The sequence below is a fragment of the Entelurus aequoreus genome, linkage group LG11 (assembly GCF_033978785.1).
Source record: "Entelurus aequoreus isolate RoL-2023_Sb linkage group LG11, RoL_Eaeq_v1.1, whole genome shotgun sequence".
In the NCBI taxonomy this organism is placed as follows: Eukaryota; Metazoa; Chordata; class Actinopteri; order Syngnathiformes; family Syngnathidae; genus Entelurus; species Entelurus aequoreus.
In genome coordinates this window covers 24,497,148-24,516,944 of record NC_084741.1, presented here as the reverse complement: position 1 = coordinate 24,516,944, position 19,797 = coordinate 24,497,148, and the positions used below count along the sequence as shown (strand labels likewise).

At 38.5% G+C, this 19,797-nt stretch overlaps 1 protein-coding gene across 8 annotated transcripts in view; it reads left to right on the top strand.

Moving 5' to 3' along the window:
* lta (lymphotoxin alpha (TNF superfamily, member 1)) overlaps window positions 1–1,557 on the top strand; it is a 48,018-nt gene extending 46,461 nt beyond the window's left edge. For all 8 annotated transcript variants that reach the window (XM_062064165.1, XM_062064166.1, XM_062064163.1 and 5 more), the window contains one exon: window positions 992–1,557. In XM_062064165.1, the coding sequence (XP_061920149.1) occupies window positions 992–1,344 (353 nt within the window). In that variant the 3' untranslated portion in view covers window positions 1,345–1,557. The remainder of the gene's footprint in view (window positions 1–991) is intronic.
* The last annotated feature ends 18,240 nt before the right edge of the window (window positions 1,558–19,797 follow it).

The following is a 19,797-nucleotide window of genomic DNA, read 5'->3' as shown; positions in this document are numbered from 1 at the left end:
CTTTGTCCCCAAGGCCCACCTTTAACACAATAAACGTGACGAAGGTCAGAGTAAACACAGGACACAAACACGGGACATCTTTTTCCTGTTTTTGTTTTCTATCCATTCTGGAAGTGACCATTTTGTGTGCACCTACCTACACAGTGCTTCTTAACCTTTTTGACCTCAAGGCCTAACTTTTCCACTGCAGAGGGGACCGTGGCCCACGGAAATATCAACACTGAATTAGTAATCAAACTCTTAACTTTAATGGTATTCAATAATTATATCCAACCTCCTTGGTTTACAACCTTGTCAAATGATATGAAAGCATGTATTATCAAGACTTAGGTCAGACAGATTACAAAAACATATGGATTTTTAAAAACTGATGAAAAATGAATTGACATGCAATTACGCAGTGCTAAGATAAAATACATTCTAATAATAGATACAAATTAAATTCTTAAAGAGACTGTCAATAAAAGTGCAAATGAAAATACAGCTTCACTACTTTGGTTATATTTCTTGCACTTTGACCTTTTTATCAACGTTTGTTTGATATTGTCATGACTGCCATGAGTGGTGAAAAGGTGCATTACAACTGAGTACCACTGGGGCCTATATATGGACCACAACTGAGAAACACTGACGGCCCATCAATAGTAATAGGCCCTTTGGTTAAGAAACACTGCACTACAGTATGTCTACTAAAACATTACTTAACTGGTCATTATGGGCAGGATTCACATCATTTAGTTATTTTGATACCTAACAACAAATGATCTTCATCAACATCTTTGCGTATACATTGACCAAATCACTGACCTATCAGATAATCCATGGTTACGGTTGGAGCGTGTGCAGTCCAAAAAAATTGTGTACTAATCTGCCTTTTTCCATTATTATTGCGAGAATTATTGATGTTTAATCACATGACGGCCCTAATTTAAATGTTTATTCACTAAGACTTTGTGACTCTTCCTAAAACGTCCTCTTTGACATCTCACAGCTTCCAGCAGTCACCCTTGGGTGACGGGCCCGCCCTCCTGCGACCCCTGCACCCTGACGCTGCGGGACGACTCCATCCAGAGTGCCAAGGACGGCGTCTACTTCCTGTACGTCCACGTCACCTTCACCAAAGGCCTCAGGAGCAGCAAAGACAAATCGGTGGTTTTGACGAGAAACGCCACGAGTGGTAAAAGCACCAGGAAATTGGTGGAGGGGACCTTCCCTGCCACGACCCACGGGTCCGTGTGGGTGGCAAACATGGTGCGACTCCAGGAGGGAGACAGCGTCAGCGTGAATATCAGTGGAGACTTCTTGACTGAGGAGACATTTTGGGGGGCCTTTGAGCTCCATTAGTAGGGAGCTCTATATGCAGATAATGTGATGTGTGTAGGGCCCTGTGATCGGTGGGGGCGTATATAAAATGTTATTTAATGAATGACAGGGCGCTTCATATGAACAAACGTAGCCCCTTTCTGCTCCATCACTGATAAAAATATATTGGCAAATTTCCCCAGATGTTCACATTGCGGGTGCTGGGCTGGTATGCAGTTAGGTCGGAGAAGTGTCAGGGGGGTATGCAAATGAATATTAATTTTTTTTTTGCACTTAAATAAATAAATTATTGAACATGGTTTTGCCTATGAATCCACTATGATACAAAACACGCATTTTACATGAATAAAATAGTGTGGAGAAAAAAATGCACAGTGGAAGCTCAATTATTGAACCCCTATTTGCAAACTTTTACGGTTTACGAACTTTTAAATGGCGCCAATTCTGCCGCTGTGTGCAGACCAGGTCTCTTTGTGCAAACGCTTCATTCATTGTGTGTCCCGTTGGCTGCCATTTTGCAGATAGGTCAGGGAGATGTATGTTGATTTTCTTGTTTTGCACTCGAGTAAATAAATTATTGAACATTTTATTCCCTATGAATTTGCATTAGTACAAAACATGTATTTTACTTAAATAAAATAGTGTGAAAAAAAATTATACAGTGGATCACTGTAGAGGAACGTTTCATTCATTCCAGCTGGCAGCCATTTTGTGCTTGCCCGTATTGAAGAGGTTGGGAAAGCCGGCTTTGTACCATAGTACCAAGTTTTTAATTGTGATGAGAACGGACTTTTCTAGAAAAAGATGCCAAAACTGACTTATTTCACAGTGTAGGAGAAGACTAACTCTCGGTCAGCGGACCCTCCTCTCGGTCCCCTCCCCTCTCTCCCTATGTCTGCTGTTTCTCTCTTCTCACAAGCTAACAGCTGACAAGATAACCTTAGGCGATGGTAATTTACTGTAAGTGGATTTTTGCGTTTTAAAACGTTTATTATTGTATCAATATGGTTATTAAATTAAGGATTTTTTCTGATCGTTTGTGAGGGCACCAAAAGGACTTCTGCATGTGTTCGCATGTTGGAAGAGCAGTGCATACAGTACAGTTCAGCTTGTTGTTGTTATTGTTTTGGCTTGCCAATAAAGAGACGGTTGTTATGTTTGTTTAATATACAGTACTGTACAGCACTATATATTGTGTACAAAGTGTAGAAACCCTAAATAAAATATGGACTTTTATCGAGGCTGCAACACATTATTCATATCTTTTGGAGAAATTTGCTTTACTATACAAACTTTTATATTTACGGACCCTGTTTAAGGTTCCACTGTAATAATGGAGGGGGGGAGGCCTCAAAATAAAATTCTGCTTAGGGCCCCAATTAGCCAGGAGTGGCTCTGCCCATTAGCAGGCCCACATAGTTTGGTTGTGAACTGAATACTACATAGTCAATGGTGTATTTAATTACACTTCTTCCAAAATCAACATCTCTTTACCCACCCTTTCATTCATATTTTATCAGTTTAACCTTGCTAGAGCTTAAATACAACCACAACTTCAACATTTCAAAAACATGCATCTTAGGTTCATTAGAGACTCCAAATTGTGTGAAAGGTTGTTTATTTGGCTCTACTCTAGCTCACCGGCGTGGAAGATGGCTGGATGGCTTGACAGTATTTCAAAACAACATTTAAGCTTGCAGCTGCACTGCGAGTTGCACACTGGCCACAAGATAGCGCTATTTTCTCCTAACATTACAGCACACTGCACGCTTTTTCACAACCAAAAGCTGTGTGACCTCACCGCCCTTCTATCCAAAACGCAAACCCACACAATTGTTCCGCTTCACGATTCACTTCACAATAGCAGACACATATTTAAAGGATATAATTACCCTTATGTTGCAAGATGGCCATTTATTTCTATTATTAGATGTTTTATTCTATTATTAGACGTTTTTCTCCTCTGAGTCAAAATGTTTTCTACTACAAAGTGAAAAACATTCATTGATTTGTTGAGTGTTAAATGTGAGTTATTATACAAAGAATATTAATCGATGTGTTAGTGATAAATGTACAGCTTATAAATATTTTAATGGAACATATTCATCAAATAAAATCACTTAAGCATAGTTTTTTCTTACACATACAGTGGGTACGGAAAGTATTCAAACCCCTTTAAATGTTCACTCTTTGTTTCATTGCTGCCATTTGCTGAAATAAAAAAAGGTTTTATTTCTCAATAATGTACACTCAGCACCCCATCTTGACAGAAAAAAATTGAAATCCATCCATCCATTTTCTACCGCTTGTCCCTTTTGGGGTCACGGGGGATGAATGTGGAATTTTTTGCAAGTTTATCAAAAAAATTAAAAACAACTCAAACCTAACGTTGGAACAACATGCTTGGGTTCTGACATTGATTTCACCTTTGAATTTTGGTCATTTCCCAGCCAATATTTTGCAACACAAATACAACATTGAAACAACATGCTTTTTGACGACATTTATTCCATGTCAGGTTACAACTTTGATTTGACCATTGAAATTTGGTAATTTCCCAACCAACAACGGGGATCCAACGTTCGACATCAACATTGTTGCAAAATACAACTATTTTGCGATGTTGTTTAGAAGTCGGTTTTAAAAAACATGTACGTATAATCATATAGTCTTGTGCCTGCTGGACTGCCCAAAGCTCAGAGACAAGGCCGAGGTTACAAAATAATTTCTGCAGCACTCAATATTCCTAAGAGCACAGTGGCCTCTACAGTCTTTACATGGGACTAAAACTCTTCCTAGACCTGGCCATCCAACCAAACTTAGCAATTGTGAGAGAAGAGCCTTGGGAAGAGAAGAAAAGAACCCAAATATCACTGTGGCTGAGCTCAAGAGATGCAGTAGGGAGATGGGAGAAAGTTCCGCAAAGTCAACTATCACTGCAGCCCTCCACCAGTATGGCAGAGTGGCCCGACGGAAGCTTCTCAGTACAAGACATATGAAAGCCCGAATAGAGTTTGCCAAAAAACCCATAAATGACTTCCAGACTATGAGAAATAAAGTTCTCTAGTCTGAGGAGACCAAGATTTAACTTTTTAGCGCTAATTTCTAAGTGGTATGTGTGGAGAAAATCAGGCATTGCTCATCACCTGCAATCCCAGTGGTGGTGGCAGCATCATGTTATGTGTTTTTTTTCAGCTGCAGGGCCAGGACGACTGGTTGTAATTGAAGGAAAGATGAATGCCGCCAAGTCCAGAGATATCCTGGAGGAAAACCTCTTCCAAAGTGCTGAGACTGGGCTGAAGGTTCACCTTGCAACAAGACAATAACCCAAGTGTAAATGGCAGCAAATTTTGTTCATGAGAAAAATGTAGTTCTGTCACTTTACGTTTTTTTTGTGCGTTTATTTTGAAGAGCCCACTCTTATTCTGTTACTTCCTTTATTGCTGATGCTTGACTTCCTGCTGCCGTTCTGTCTGACAACAGCATGCTCACGTTACTCCAGGACTGGTAAAACATGCTGACAAAGATATATTTGTCATATTCTGTGTGAACATTTGTGAGAGGTTATTTTATTTGTTGTTTATATGTCACATTTAAAGAGAGTCACTATGAGCTGTGTGTGGAAGCTAGGCTAACAAGTTGAGCAAACTTAGCGCCCTTGGAAGCGGAAAGAGGTAGGAGGAGACTAATGGTTTATTTATTGTAAAACAAGTGGTTCATTTCATTTAAAACAAATGGGAAAATTTCATTATTTTTATTTACTAAAAAAGATTTGTTTATTAGTTTAAAAAGGTAAACATGATTTATGCATTGTTTGTGGAAATATGGTACGATGACATTTGTATTTTCTGTCCATCTTCATAGTTTTCACGGTGTCAAAATTGTGAGGAGAAAAGGAGGAGAGAATTAAAGTTGCACCAATCGAAGCTCTCTGCATCTTGTGTCATTAATCCAAGTGGGCCGCTACACTAAGCATGAAGCTAAAATAACAAAGTAGTGGCTTCGGAACAACTCTGTGACCATTCTTGACTGGCCCAGCCAGAGCCCTGACCTAAACCCAAATGAGCCTATCTGGAGAGACCTGAAAATGGCTGTCCACCAACGTTCACCATCCAAACTGACAGAGCTGGAGAGGATCCCCAAATCCAGGTGTGAAAAACGTGTTGCATCCTTCCCAAGAAGACCCATGGCTGTACTAGCTCAAAAGGTGCTTATACTCAAAGCTGAGCAAAGGGTCTGAATGCTTATGACCCTGTGATATTTCAGTTTTTTTCTGTCACGATGGGGTGCTGAGTGTATATTAATAAGAAATACAATGACATTTTTTGATTTCAGCAAATGACTGCAATGAAACAAAGAGTGAACAATTTGAAGGGGTCCAAATACTTTCCGTACCCACTGTAAATATGAAATCGTAAACCATGTTATGGAGGTTTATTTGTGTGTTTATTACGAAAGCTGTTTTTGACACTGATTTTATGTAACTGATTTTTTTGCGTTTGGATTTTGTTTTGTTTATTTGTTTACATCAAATTATGCTGATAATTTAATTGAATAAAAATGTGCAGGCAAAATTAGTGTTTGTTGAAATACTGTGTTTTAAAACTGTATTCAAAAGTTCAGTGAACAAAAAAATCAGGCAAAATAATGCAGTCTATAAAAATTCACAGTAAAAAAAATCAGTATATTAAAATTTAGTGTATAAAAATTATGTGTAAAAAAATTTTGTGTAAAAAAATGTGGTACAGAAATGTTTGTGTTTAAAAATTCAAGAAGCAAAGTAAATTAAGACTGAAGCAATGTTCCCTCTAATTTTTCATGTGTGTGAGCAAATGCAAAAACTCCCTGAGCATTCAGTGGAGCCCATGTGAGCAACATCAGACGTGCACACTGTGGCCACACCAGCAGCACACCTGTCCCAAATCTGACTAAATAACAAGTTCAATCTCCATCCATCCATCCATTTTCTACCGCTTGTCCCTTTCGGGGTTGCGGGGGGTGCTGGAGCCTATCTCAGCTGCATTCGGGCGGAAGGCGGGGTACACCCTGGACAAGTCCCCACCTCATCGCAGGGCCAACACAGATAGACAGACAACATTCTCTTATTATTATAATCAAATGACAGCAGTCATTTCCATGAGGTTATTTTCTAATATAAGTGTTTAGGCCCACTTACAATGACAATAACAAAAAATATTGTTTTTCATGAACTGTGTACTTGTATTGTTTGTCTGGGTGGAGGTCCTGCTTTGAAAATAATGTGTACCCCTTTCAGACATTGCATTTAGTTCCCATTAAAACATTCACATGTTGCACAATGAGATGTAAGCAGGGGATCATGTGTACATTCCTGCAACTTCCTGTTTGTAAAAAATATATTTTTATTAGTATTTATTTAATATACTAACAGCATTTCATGATTAATATTTATTAATTAAGATTCCTAATAAATGACACTAGAATAAGCACACATTTGATTGGTAAATCATAGTGTAACGACCTGGTATTACACTTTATGTGTGGTGTTGGAGTTGTCCGACTTTTTGTGTGGCTGTAAACGCATCACTGGCTAAGTGCCATATGTGCATGTGTTGGCGCAAGTGAGAAGGAGCGAGCGGTTGCTGTTGATAACAAAGTTGCTTTTGGTCTGGTTTGTATTGCAGAAAATGACCACTTTTGCTAGATATAATTTTTTTTACTAATGTTTTGGTGATGTGTTTATGGTCGACAATAAAGAGTTTTGCTCAGTAAAGTGATGGATAGAATTTATGTCCTCAAAGCGTCTCGACAGACGTTACAATATTTGAACAATGATGACGAAAACTGTTTTCTCTGTCGTGTCCGTGTGTCGAAAATTGTTATGCGCTTATTTTTTTATTTGATTTTGTGCGTGGCATAGATTTGCCGTGCGCAGAGGACGCTTGAGCAGTGCGTAATTGCACAGGCGCACACCTTAGAGGGAACGTTGGACTGAAGCAATCGATCCTGTCTCAGAACCAGCCAATGGAGAGTCAAGTTTGAAGTTTCGTGACGTTTTGAAGCAACAAATATTATTGCACTGAATTTTTCAGCAACTAATTTTTCCATCCATCCATCCATTTTCTACCGTTTGTCCCTTTTGGGGTCGCAGGGGGTGCTGGAGCCTATCCCAGCTGCATTCGGGCGGAAGGCGGGGTACACCCTGGACAAGTCGCCACCTCATCACAGGGCCAACACGATAGACAGACAACATTCACACTCAAGGGCCAATTTAGTGTTGCCAATCCAGGCACAGGTGCATTTCTTAGGAGGTGGGAGGAAGCCGGGAACCCACGCAGTCACGGGGAGAACATGCAAACTCCACACAGAAAGATCCCGAGCCCAGGATTGAACCCAGGACTACTCAGGACCTTCGTATTGTGAGGCACATGCACCTGTTCCACCATGCTGCCCGCAACTGATTTTTTTTTACACAACATTTTTACAACCTGAATGTTAAACCACTGTTAAAATACATTTTGCTCACACATTTTTATTTATGAAATTGTAAGCAGAATTTGATGCAAAAAAATTTGTTCACAAAATCCCCAAAAAAAATAGTTACTATATTTTCCGCACTATAAGGCGCACCGGATTAGAAGGCGCACCTTCAATGAATGGCCTATTTTAAAACGTTGTTCATATATAAGGCGCACCGCATTATAAGGCGCATAGAATAGACGCTACAGTAGAGGCTGAGGTTATGTTATGCATCCATTAGATGGAGCTGCGCTGAAGGGAATGTCAACAAAACAAATAGTGATTGTACTGACACTTCTACTTGCTGCTCTCTGTTCAACAACCCACTGTTTGAGTTTGTCCTCCAACTGTAGCCATCTCGCTTTGTTCCCTCGGAAACTCTGTTTAGTCTTCTTTATTTGGCGCAGGTCATCATGTTGCTCCCTCCACTACCGCACAATTGATTTGTTAATGTTAAATTCTCTCGCTGGTGCTTTATTCCCTTGTTCTACTGCGTGACTGATCGCCTTGAGTTTAAACTCTGCGTCGTAAGCGTGTCTCTTAATAGGAGCCATTTTTGGGTCTTTCCATAAAGTTTAGGTCTTGCAACTACGGGACTTCATTTTCACTACGGTGTAGTGGATTGTCCGAGGCTTAAACAGGCAACAAAAGTAGTTTAGTACAACAAATTTATTTACCCATTATCAGAAGTGCAGGTTGAATTAAGTTGTCCGTGCAAGCAGACACAATGTACTCCGGAGCACACAAGACACACACAAGCCAAAATCACTCTCGAGCCATTTTTTATATGTCTCTGTTTTTATCTCGTGCGTCATGATTGTTTTTGCAACATCCTTGGACTCCCCAATCATACCCAAACAACCAAAACATTCTGTAGACAGGTTGGCACGACTTAATATTTACTTTTGTCCCACACCCGGGGACACAGAATAGAAGAGAAATCAAATGAGCATACATTCTTGACAGACATGAAATATAGGTCAAAGGTCAGAAATTCTACTACATACCCTCCTTCCAGGGTTCTAAAACCCTGGACCATACCAATTTCTGACGTAGACCACTAACTTAAATCTCTACCACAGATAGAGGCAAAAACCTCAATGTTGTTATAGGAGGCAAAAATTCCGTCTATGACCCTCCTTCAGAGCGATCGCTGTTACCAGCCTGCAGTAAAACCATCTCACAGAACACAATTAGTGGCCTACCCTTTGATTTAGTAAAGGAATAAAAAATACTTTGATCATGAACATAATTAGATGAATGTATATAGACTTATGACTGTAAGACATTTGCAAAAATATTTTTCCCGGCATTTGCAATGAATGTGGTTACTAATATTGTTAATTACCAATTGATTTTGAACACACAACTGAATTTCGTATGAGTCCATGTTTGATTAGTGCTCGCGTAGATGGCTCGGTGGTGCCTCAGGCTGGTGGCCTGCCGACACCTCGTTGGGATTTTGGCTGCCTTGGTGAAGAAAGAGATCCACTCAAACAGTCTGTCTCTGTCTCTTCTTGGGGTGTGGTTCCGTCCATTGGGCTGACTGTTTAATGGCATGTGCGCGCTGGCCGATTTGGGGAAACTGAGGTCGAGTTGGGGCTGTGGGGGCTTTGGTGAAGGCTGGGGCAGAGTATGGGGCATGGGGCTTTGGTCCAGGCCCTCGGCTTGCTTCCAGGCCTCCTCGCTGTTTCGGCACTCCCGACACCTCCCTCCACAGCTGCTGGAGTCCCGACGGACACATTGGCTGGCAACCTTAGTCGTTCTCGTCATCGCTGGCAAGGTGTTGTCTCTCCTCTCGGTTCCTTCCAGTCAGGTATCGGGTGTTGGTCCTGGATTGGCTTTGACCGTGCCCCTCTCAGCGAGTGCAAGGGAATCTGGAGTGGCTGCTTTCATCCTCAAATCTGCACAGAGGAACTGGCACACAAATTCTACATTTTGCAAACATACCATTTTGGTCTCATGGTCTTTCCGCCTTCCTAGGAATCTGCTGGTCCTGTGAAGTGCTGATCTGTATGCAGTTCATTGGGTGAAAAATTCAAAGGCCGTAAAAACAGTTTTATTCAGGGACATTCGAATGATCATTAACGCTAATGGCAACATGTCAATCAAATTCATTTTGGTCTGTGCGCAGATTTTAGCCAATTTGTTTTGATTTTCTGGTTCCTCCTTTCAACCTTACCTTATGACTGAAGATGATAACCTGTTTTCTTAAAATGGGTGCCGTTGTTTGACCTAATCTTTTTGGGGAAACCATGTCGGGATATTAGATCATTCACAAAACATTTAATTACTGAATTGGCATCCTCCTTTGAGGTTGGGGTTGCTTCCGCCAACTACTGCAATTGTCAACCTAAATCACTACGTACCATTATCCTTGTACCGGATTGATCATATCGATTAAATAAAACCTCAACACGCTCAAACTTGACCCAATCCAAACTCACCTCCCCCCTCTGTCCCTGAAACAGGGACAGTGTTAGTCGTAGTAATAGTAATAGTAGTAGTAGTAGTGGTAGTAGTAGTAGTTTCAGAAACATCCAAGAAAAAGAAAAGGCAGCTGATAGTCAAGTGCAGCAAGAACAGAGGCGGAGGACAGGTCATGTTTGAGGTCAATGTTTGCTTTTTCAATAGTAATTTGATATATTTGCAACACCTAGTGAATGATTGTGGCCTCAATAATTCACTATGCAGTTGTATTCAATTTAGTCTATCTATGATAGGACAATGCACAGAAACATTAAGTTCAGAAACAGATATGTTCTGTACCAGATTATATCTAAATAGTTACTTTCCATCTGCAGTCCCTGGCTACCTAAATTAAAGGGATCCAAAAATCAATCAATAAATTTATGACACTAATTTACCATAATTAATCATATATATACATTCACAATAATTATTAATCAACAAATAATCATACTATAGCATGTAATCAATTTTAAGAGAAGTCCTAAAATGCCCCTTCATGGACACATACTTACCCTACAATACAACCACACCTTATTTACATCATCACACAAAGATAATACATGCTCTTGTTCACCTCTGTCAACATTCATAAAAACAACTAAGCTTTTAACAGCCATACCTCACAATTTACAACAAAAATGCTCTCATGGATAAATATACTACACATTAAGTTGATGTGTCAACATAATGCCCCTCTTAGCGACAGAGTGAGCGCTTTGATTGCTCCAAAGCCACTTTTTAACTTCAAATTTTCTATTCCTTTTGTTATAACGGGGAGAAGGCTAATTGGTCTGTACTTGTTCATGTCTTCTTTATTTCCTGCTTTATGGATTTAATTATAGTAGCAGTTTCTCGACGTGGTAGGGAAAGTGTTTTCCGTTATTGATTTATTTATCAATTGTTGTTATACGAGCAATGATACAATCCTTATACGTTTTTAGGAAGATAGTGTCCAACCCGTATATATTTATCTCTAGATCGTGAGTCTGATAATGCAGTGAAGATTTTGTTTAACTTTGTTTCATTTGTTAGTTCTAAAATTAGTCCATCCTGAATAAGTGACAATATTTGCACTGATTTTAAGGGACTTTTTATTCAGGGTTTGTACAGACTAGATGAAATGTTCATTAAAATTATTACTTTTGTCCAGACTGTCTGCGATAGTAGCACCATTGATATTTAATGTTATAGTGTTGTTTCTTGTTTGCTCTCTTCCCGTAAGTTTGTACATGGTTTTCCATAACTGTCTAATGTTCCCTTTTGCAGCTTTGATTAATTCTAAGTGAAAGTCAGCCTTAGACTTCCGCATAAACATTGTAACTTTGTTCCTCAAAACTTTTAAAATCATACGATCTATATTTAGACCTGTTATAATTGCTCTTATGAGAGCTGAGTCCCGATGTCTTTATTAGAATCCAAATTGTTTTATTAATCCAAGGTATTTTTATTTTAGCACTCTTCTTTCTGGTTTTGTATTAGTATATTTACAGATGATCTCTTTGATTTGTGTCATCCAATTGTAATTCTAGTAGGGCTGCTTATCATTTGTATCATGTAGAACAGTGTTTTTCAACCTTTTTTGAGCCAAGGCACATTTTCTCCGTTGAAATTATTTAAAACCGAAACTCAGTTGACAGTAAAAATCGTTGTCGCAATTATTGGATATGACTTTAAAGCATAACCAAGCATGCATCACTATAGCTCTTATCTCAGAGTAGGTGTACTGTCACCACCTGTCACATCACACCCTGACTTATTTGGACTTTTTTGCTGTTTTCCTGTGTGTAGTGTTTTACTTCTTGTCTTGCGCTCCTATTTTGGTGGCTTTTTCTCTTTTCTTTTGGTATTTTCATGTAGCAGTTTCATGTCTTCCTTTAAAGGCCTACTGAAATGAATTTTTTTTATTTAAACGGGGATAGCAGATCCATTCTATGTGTCATACTTGATCATTTTGCGATATTGCCATATTTTTGCTGAAAGGATTTAGTATAGAACAACTTCGATAAAGTTCGCAACTTTTGGTCTCTGATAAAAAAAAACCTTGCCCCTACCGGAAGTAGCGTGACGTTGTCAGTTGTTCACTCCCTCATATTTTCCTATTGTTTTCAACAAAGCTAGAGCTATTCGGACCGTGAAAGTGACGATTACCCCATTAATTTGAGTGAGGATGAAAGATTCGTGGACGAGGAACGTTAGAGTGACGGACTAGAATGCAGTGAAATACATTTTTTTTCGCTCTGACCGTAACTTAGGTACAAGATGGCTCATTGGATTCCACACTCTCTCCTTTTTCTATTGTGGATCACGGATTTGTATTTTAAACCACCTCGGATACTATATCCTCTTGAAAATGAGAGTCGAGAACGCGAAATGAACATTACAGTGCCTTTTATCTCCACGACAATACATCGACGAAGCTCTTTAGCATCTTTAGCATGAGCTAACGTGATAGCATCTGTCTCAAATGCAGATAGAAACAAAATAAATAAATCCCTGACTGGAAGGATAGACAGAATATCGACAATACTATTAAACCATGTACATGTAACTACACGGTTAATAGATCTCAGCCTGGCAAAGCTTAACAATGCTGTTGCTAATGACGCTAAGGCTAACTTAGCAACCGGAGCTCACAGAGCTATGATAAAAACATTAGCGCTCCACCTACGCCAGCCAGCCCTCATCTGCTTTGCTCAGCAAGACCCGTGCTCACCTGCGTTCCAGCGATTGACGGCGCGACGAAGGACTTCACCAGATCATCCGTGCGGTGGGTCTGCTAGCATCGGCTAGGCGTCTGCTAGCATCGGCTAGGCGTCTGCTAGCATCGGCTAGGCGTCTGCTATCCAAGTAAGTGGTCCTTGTGTTGCTACAGCCACCTACAACGTTCTTCTTTGCAGCCTCCATTGTTCATTAAACAAATTGGAAAAGATTCACCAACACAGATGTCCAGAATACTGTGGAATTATGAAATGAAAACAGAGCTTTTTTGTATTGTATTCAATGGAGAAGGCATACCTCTGTTCCTCGGGCTACGTCACGCGCATACGTCATCCTTCGAAGGCTTTTTCAACCGGAAATGTGGCGGGAAATTTAAAATTGCACTTTATAAGTTAACCCGGCCGTATTGGCATGTGTTGCAATGTTAAGATTTCATCATTGATATATAAACTATCAGACTGCGTCGTCGGTAGTAGTGGGTTTCAGTAGGCCTTTAAGCGATATTTCCCGCATCTACTTTTTTTTAGCAATCAAGAATATTTCAGTTGTTTTTATCTTTCTTTGTGGGGACATTGATTGTCATGTCATGTTCGGATGTACATTGTGGACGCTGTCTTTGCTCCACAGTAAGTCTTTGCTGTCGTCCAGCATTCTGTTTTTGTTTACTTTGTAGCCAGTTCAGTTTTAGTTGCGTTCTACATAGCCTTCCCTAAGCTTCAATGCCTTTTCTTAGGGGCACTCACCTTTTGTTTATTTTTTATTTAAGCATTAGATACCTTTTTACCTGCACGCTGCCTCCCGGTGTTTCCCACATCTACAAATCAATTAGCTACCTGCTGCCACCTACTGACATGGAAGAGTATTACATGGTTACTCTGCCGAGCTCTAGACAGCACCGACACTCAACAACAACACATCATTTGCAGACTATAATTACTGGTTTGCAAAAACTATTTTTAACTCAAATAGGTGAAATTAGAAATTAGATAATCTCCCACGGCACACTAGTTGCCACGGCACAGTGGTTGAAAAACACTGATGTAGAAGCCGTTTATAATATCCTTGAGTTTCTTTCTACGCGTCTTATTTAACCAGTCCAGATTAACGTCCCCCATGACGTTACTTCTTTCATACTATGCTGTTTGAGGATGTCTGAAAATGAATAGAGAAAAATGTCTTTAGCTGTGGTCGGTCGGTATACTACAATTACCTTGAAATACATTTCTGAGGAAAATGTGATTTTAATTTTAACATACTCAAATTGATCTACTTTTAATGTTTTCCCTTTCATAAATCATAATTCCTCCCCCCTTTGTCACTCAATCTGTTTTTTCTGTAATCTTGTACCCCGGGACATTAATTAGAACAAAAGTTTTTGCAGGTTTTAACCATGTCTCTGATAGGCAAGGGTACCCCAGATTAGAGTCTGACAGTAACTGCTGGATTTGTTCAGTATGTTTCCTGTTGTAGAACGTTTTAATGATGCGGACACGTTTGTTACTGAATACTTTCTACAGACTTCTGTCAGTCTGCGACTTTGTGTATGTAATATGCAACTGTAATTATTTAATATGCTTAAATTTGTTATTTTAGCTCAGCTGTTGTGTAGCTGCTAGCTCCTTGTAGCCTACAGCAGGAGTGTCCAAATTGCAGCCCATAGCTATGTTTTTACCAGACAACCGAAATAATTGAAAATGTGGTATTTGCGTATCGGTCCAATCAGCGCCAGCTACGCCCTGTCTTAATCATTCGACCTAAATCTTTGGTTTCGTAGGCAGGACAGAGGACAAGGGAACAATGTGGGACAGCAATTGTCCATCTTATACCATGCTAATTGTTGTACGGATAGTTCACATGAGCGGCCATACCTTGAGTCCCACCATATATAAGAGTCAAAGGGCTCCTATTATGAGTCGTCTAATTGGTGATCATACACTTTGGCGGTTTGGGTGGCAGGGCACACGGACGCACCTCAGTCAGCCAGTGCTTTCACATAGGACAGTTGGAGCAGTCCCCGTCCTCCATTCGTTCCTGGGAGGCGTCCCCAGTAGTTGTCAGCTGATGTCGTGCTGTCAGGCAACATCAGGAAGTTCCTTCTGTGCGGTATTGAATGTCAGGGCACAGTTTGTAAGCAGGTCATTACAAGGTGTGTGCAGGTTGACCACAAAGGAATGCTTCAAAGATTGTGTGGCACCATTGTCAATAACATTGTCCGTTGACACTTATGTCCAGCAGGGGTCTGTTTGTATCCTGCTGTTCGTCCTGCTGTGGGCGTCCTCTGTCACACCCGTATTTTTTGTGAGCATGTTCTGGCTACAACTTTGGAGCTTGTCTTGTTCAGAGAAGTTGGCAGTCCCCCGGCTGCATAACAGTTTCAACCCTAGCTTGACCTAGGAGGCCGCGACTACCACCCAAGTCCGTCTGTCTGGTTTTACGTTTTGTTGAGGTTTCTTCCCTCCAGAATTTGGAACTCAAAACATGTACACCCATTGTTTTCATATCCTCTCGGTTAGTTCAATTTTGCAAATCACGTTTTAAAATCACAGTCTTAACTATCCCATTAAATGTTAATCAATAACCCTAATTCAAAGATTATACGTACTACTTCATGTATATTTCAGTCACCTTTTAAATTAATTTTTAATCTAATTAATACTTCACTTGTGCACTCTGACATCCCATTATGCATGATATTCTACAACACAAAAGAATGTTTTTATTCTCGTTTTCTCCATCTTCTCTTTCACACTAGTCACAACATGCACACACACACATTGTTTGGTGCCAACTGTCCTGATAGTGCAGCACAAACAACTCACGAAGCCACCTCCCAGATGTATGGTGTAATGCAATGTCTAATTAAAAATAAATCACTCCAACCTAAAATGTCAAACAATACTTTAAAGTAAACTGCCTTAAAACTTACTTTTTATTATATTAATTTCCAAACTCACCTCCACCACAGCAGACATCTTCCTCAATCCTATCCCAATACTCCCATAAATTAGAAAGGTGTTTTACAATAGTGGTTAAGTATTTATTTTAAGTAATAGATCTCAATATGTGGAAATTAATAAGACTAAATTGGCCCTAGTGTGTGAATGTTGTCTGTCTATCTATCTGTGTTGGCCCTGTGATGAGGTGACGACCTGTCCAGGGTGCACTCCAGATGGGACCTAAACTATTTATACTTAATCTAATTGATATTTTTTCAGTATCTTAATAAATTAAATGTATCACGTTTGCAGATAATACAAATGTATATTGTTCAGGAGAAGACTTGAAGAAAGCGTTGAGGAAATCGAGGTCGCGTTGATTCACCTAAAAAATTATTTAATATAAATAAGTAATCATTGAATGATAACAAAACTAAATTTGTGGTGTTTAGTGGTGCAAAGTCAAATTGTGAAACAAAAATTAAAGTTGAATCAAGTGGAAATTGACAGAGTATATGAACTACATGCTTGAGAATAATAATTGATCATTAATATGTTGGAAGCCGCATATTGAACATATTAAAGAAAAATATCCAAATCCATTGCTATTCGGTATAAAGTAAAACACATGCTGAATAAGAAATGTCTGCATATGTTATGTAATTTATTTATTTTTTCCATATGTCACATTGTTTTGAAGTTTGGGGAAATGTTTATAGAAGAAATATAGACCCAATACTTAAACTTAAAAGGCTCATTTCAATAATACACAAAGCATGCTACTATGATCATACCAATCCATTTTTTATAAGTCATAATGTGTTAATTGTTCAGATAATTTAATTTTAAAACAATGGCAATTATGTTTCGAGTAAAGAACAACAGCCTCCCTGCTTGTATTCTCAGCTTATTTACATTATAAAGAGAAAACTATAATTTACGGGGGATATTGATATTTGAAATAGGTCAAGGATAGGGTCAAGTAAGATAAAAAAAATACAAATGTATTTCAGTTTTAGGAGTTAAATGGTGGACCATCCTCAGTGATGAGCTGAACACATGTAGTTTTTTGTTATGGTTTAAGAGACCCTTGAAAAGTAAAGTTTTTTGAACATTATAAAATATAGTAACAATTACTTTCATCTTTTAACGTTGATGTTCCAGGTAATTTAATGTCCAGTGAATGTATAGGATAGGCCAATATAAGCGTTGGCTTCCGCCTATTCCGTTTTCGGTCATTCTTTTTCTTTTCTTTTCTTTCTGTGTGTAAATGTGTATGATTGTTAATATGTCTAATCTGTACTGTTAAACTGCTCACACAAAATGGTTGAAGGTTGATTATAATACCAAAATAAACTTATTTCATCTATTCATTCATTATAGTTTTATTCCATTTTGCATGTAATTCTTCTTATTGATTCCTTCCCATTTCACTCAACCAACTAAACAAACAATCTTCCTTCACCTGCTCTCTCTCTTTCTCTCTCTCTCTCTCCGTCTCTCACAAGACAAACACAATATTCCATAATAATCAGTCTTATAAAATACAACAGGGTCAGCAGCAATCTAAACCTTAAATTGTATAACAGTGCAACATATTGCTCATTTGTTGTGGTCTTACTTGAACTATTTGGACAAAACACACACACAAAAAAAAATAGATATAAGAATAACTAAAACGTTTTTAAAATTAAACAAGTGATTAAATTATAATAAAGATTTCTATACATATAATCAATCATCAACCTTCTTTGGATATTGTAATAGTGATCCATCTGGATTCGTGAACTTAATTCTAAATATTTATTTTGTTGAAGTATTATTCTATAAATATATTTATAAAGGATTTTTGAATGGTTGCTATTTTTAGAATATTTAAAAATCTCACGTACCCCTTGATAACTTCAAGTACCCCCCTTTTTGTCCGGGCGGAAACACCATACCCTCCTTTGAGAACTACTGATTTAGACTATAAAAAATCATTTGTCCCACACGCCATTAAACTGTACAACTCCTCTCTGGGGGCTAGGATGACAGGGGATGCAAAACAATAACAGTGCAATACTTTTTTATATCATGGTCGTTAATGCCTAGTTTGTCTTATTTTACTGTTCTATTTTTATTCTCATTGTGATATTTTTCTATTTTGTTTCCATTTATACCCTTATTAGTTACTGTTTACTTTTTACTTCTTCTTCCTGAGGGAACTCTCCTGAAGGAATCAATAACGTGCTATCCATCTATCTATCTATTGTTAACCCGAGCACCATTCATGACGTCTCGTCCTTGTAACACTGGACAGATTTCTTATCTTGAAGACATTTATTTCCATTTAGTTTTATTCTCTACATGTAATTCTACATGCACCTTCATTTATCCCTTTGAAATTTGCTTTCTTTTGTTATTTATTTCAATTATTGTTTTGCTGTTAGCTTACGTTTTCATTCTTTGTCTGTCTTCTGATTGGAATGTGTTTAACGTTTCTCTACGTTTTGTTTTGACTATGGTGCTGAGTCTGGCATCTCTAATCTGTACTTCCTCAGACTCTATAATTCACAGCTGCTAAGATGCCCTTAGATGTTTTAGAATATAAATTTAAATTTTACTTCATCGTGATTATTCTTGAAATAATTAAAATGTCAATATAATTAAATAATCAATTTACCTTTATTAAATTACATTTGATTGAATTTACTTATTTAACTTTATTTAATGTGTTTGCTATATCATTATTAATTCAAAGCTACAATGTGTTCCAACCTATGATGTGTGTGTGTGTGTGTGTGTGTGTGTGTGTGTTTGTCTCAACTTCCACACAAGAACTGGATGGATCAGATAAGCAACAAGGCTGTTCAATACAGTATATTACACACATAATTAATGACTAATGAATTTAACAATGCGTCAATGTCCCCGTCCAAATTTAGGTATTGATATTTAAATGTTTATTTATTCATATATAGTATATTTTACTTTTCCTATTACCAAAACCAACCTGTCAGCACTCTCCTCAGACTAAGTACAGCTGTCCACTATATATATATATATATATATATATATATATATATATATATATATTTTTTATTTTTTTTTAAACCTAGCTCAATGCTAATCTAATCCAATGCTATCCTGTACATAGCTAACCTAGCTCAATGCTATGCTAACAGTGTCACTCACACAGCCTCGTCACACGCACATATCCCTTATCTTAAAATGTCCCCCAGTAGGGCCTCCTTTTTTTTTCTTTTTTTTTTTTTTTTTTTACTGAGTCACCCACACACACACAAAAACTTCACCAAAAAGCGAGAACCTTCTTGCAAACTATAGTGTTACACAGTTACAATCACCAGCACAGTTAAAAATAAATGCAACAGTCAACTATTTTTCTCATCCAGAAGCACAGCTGTAGCATATCAGAACCTTAATAATAAGAAAAAACATTTATCATTCACTCTTAGATGGACAAATAGCCAAGGGGGGGAGGGGGGGGGGGAATTACTGCTTAGGCTGCTGCCTCCACGATCCAACCTCTGAGAGCGGAATAAGATAATTAAATGGATAGATCATTCACTCATATGTTTTCTGTACATAAACGTTGTCTACTTTCTCACAAGCACACACATTTTGGACAATTTCCCAGCTTTTGCAGATCAGCGGGGGGTGCGGAAAAAGCGTGAGGGAACTCTCACAAAAGGCGTTGAGAGGGAGGTGAGGAGGAGGGGGGGTAGAGGGGAGAGAGAGAGGGAATAACACAGATAAAACCTGCAGGTGCTACACAAATGTTATTAAAATTACGTACATATATATATAAATAAAAAAACCACACACACCTATACCACAAAACACACCC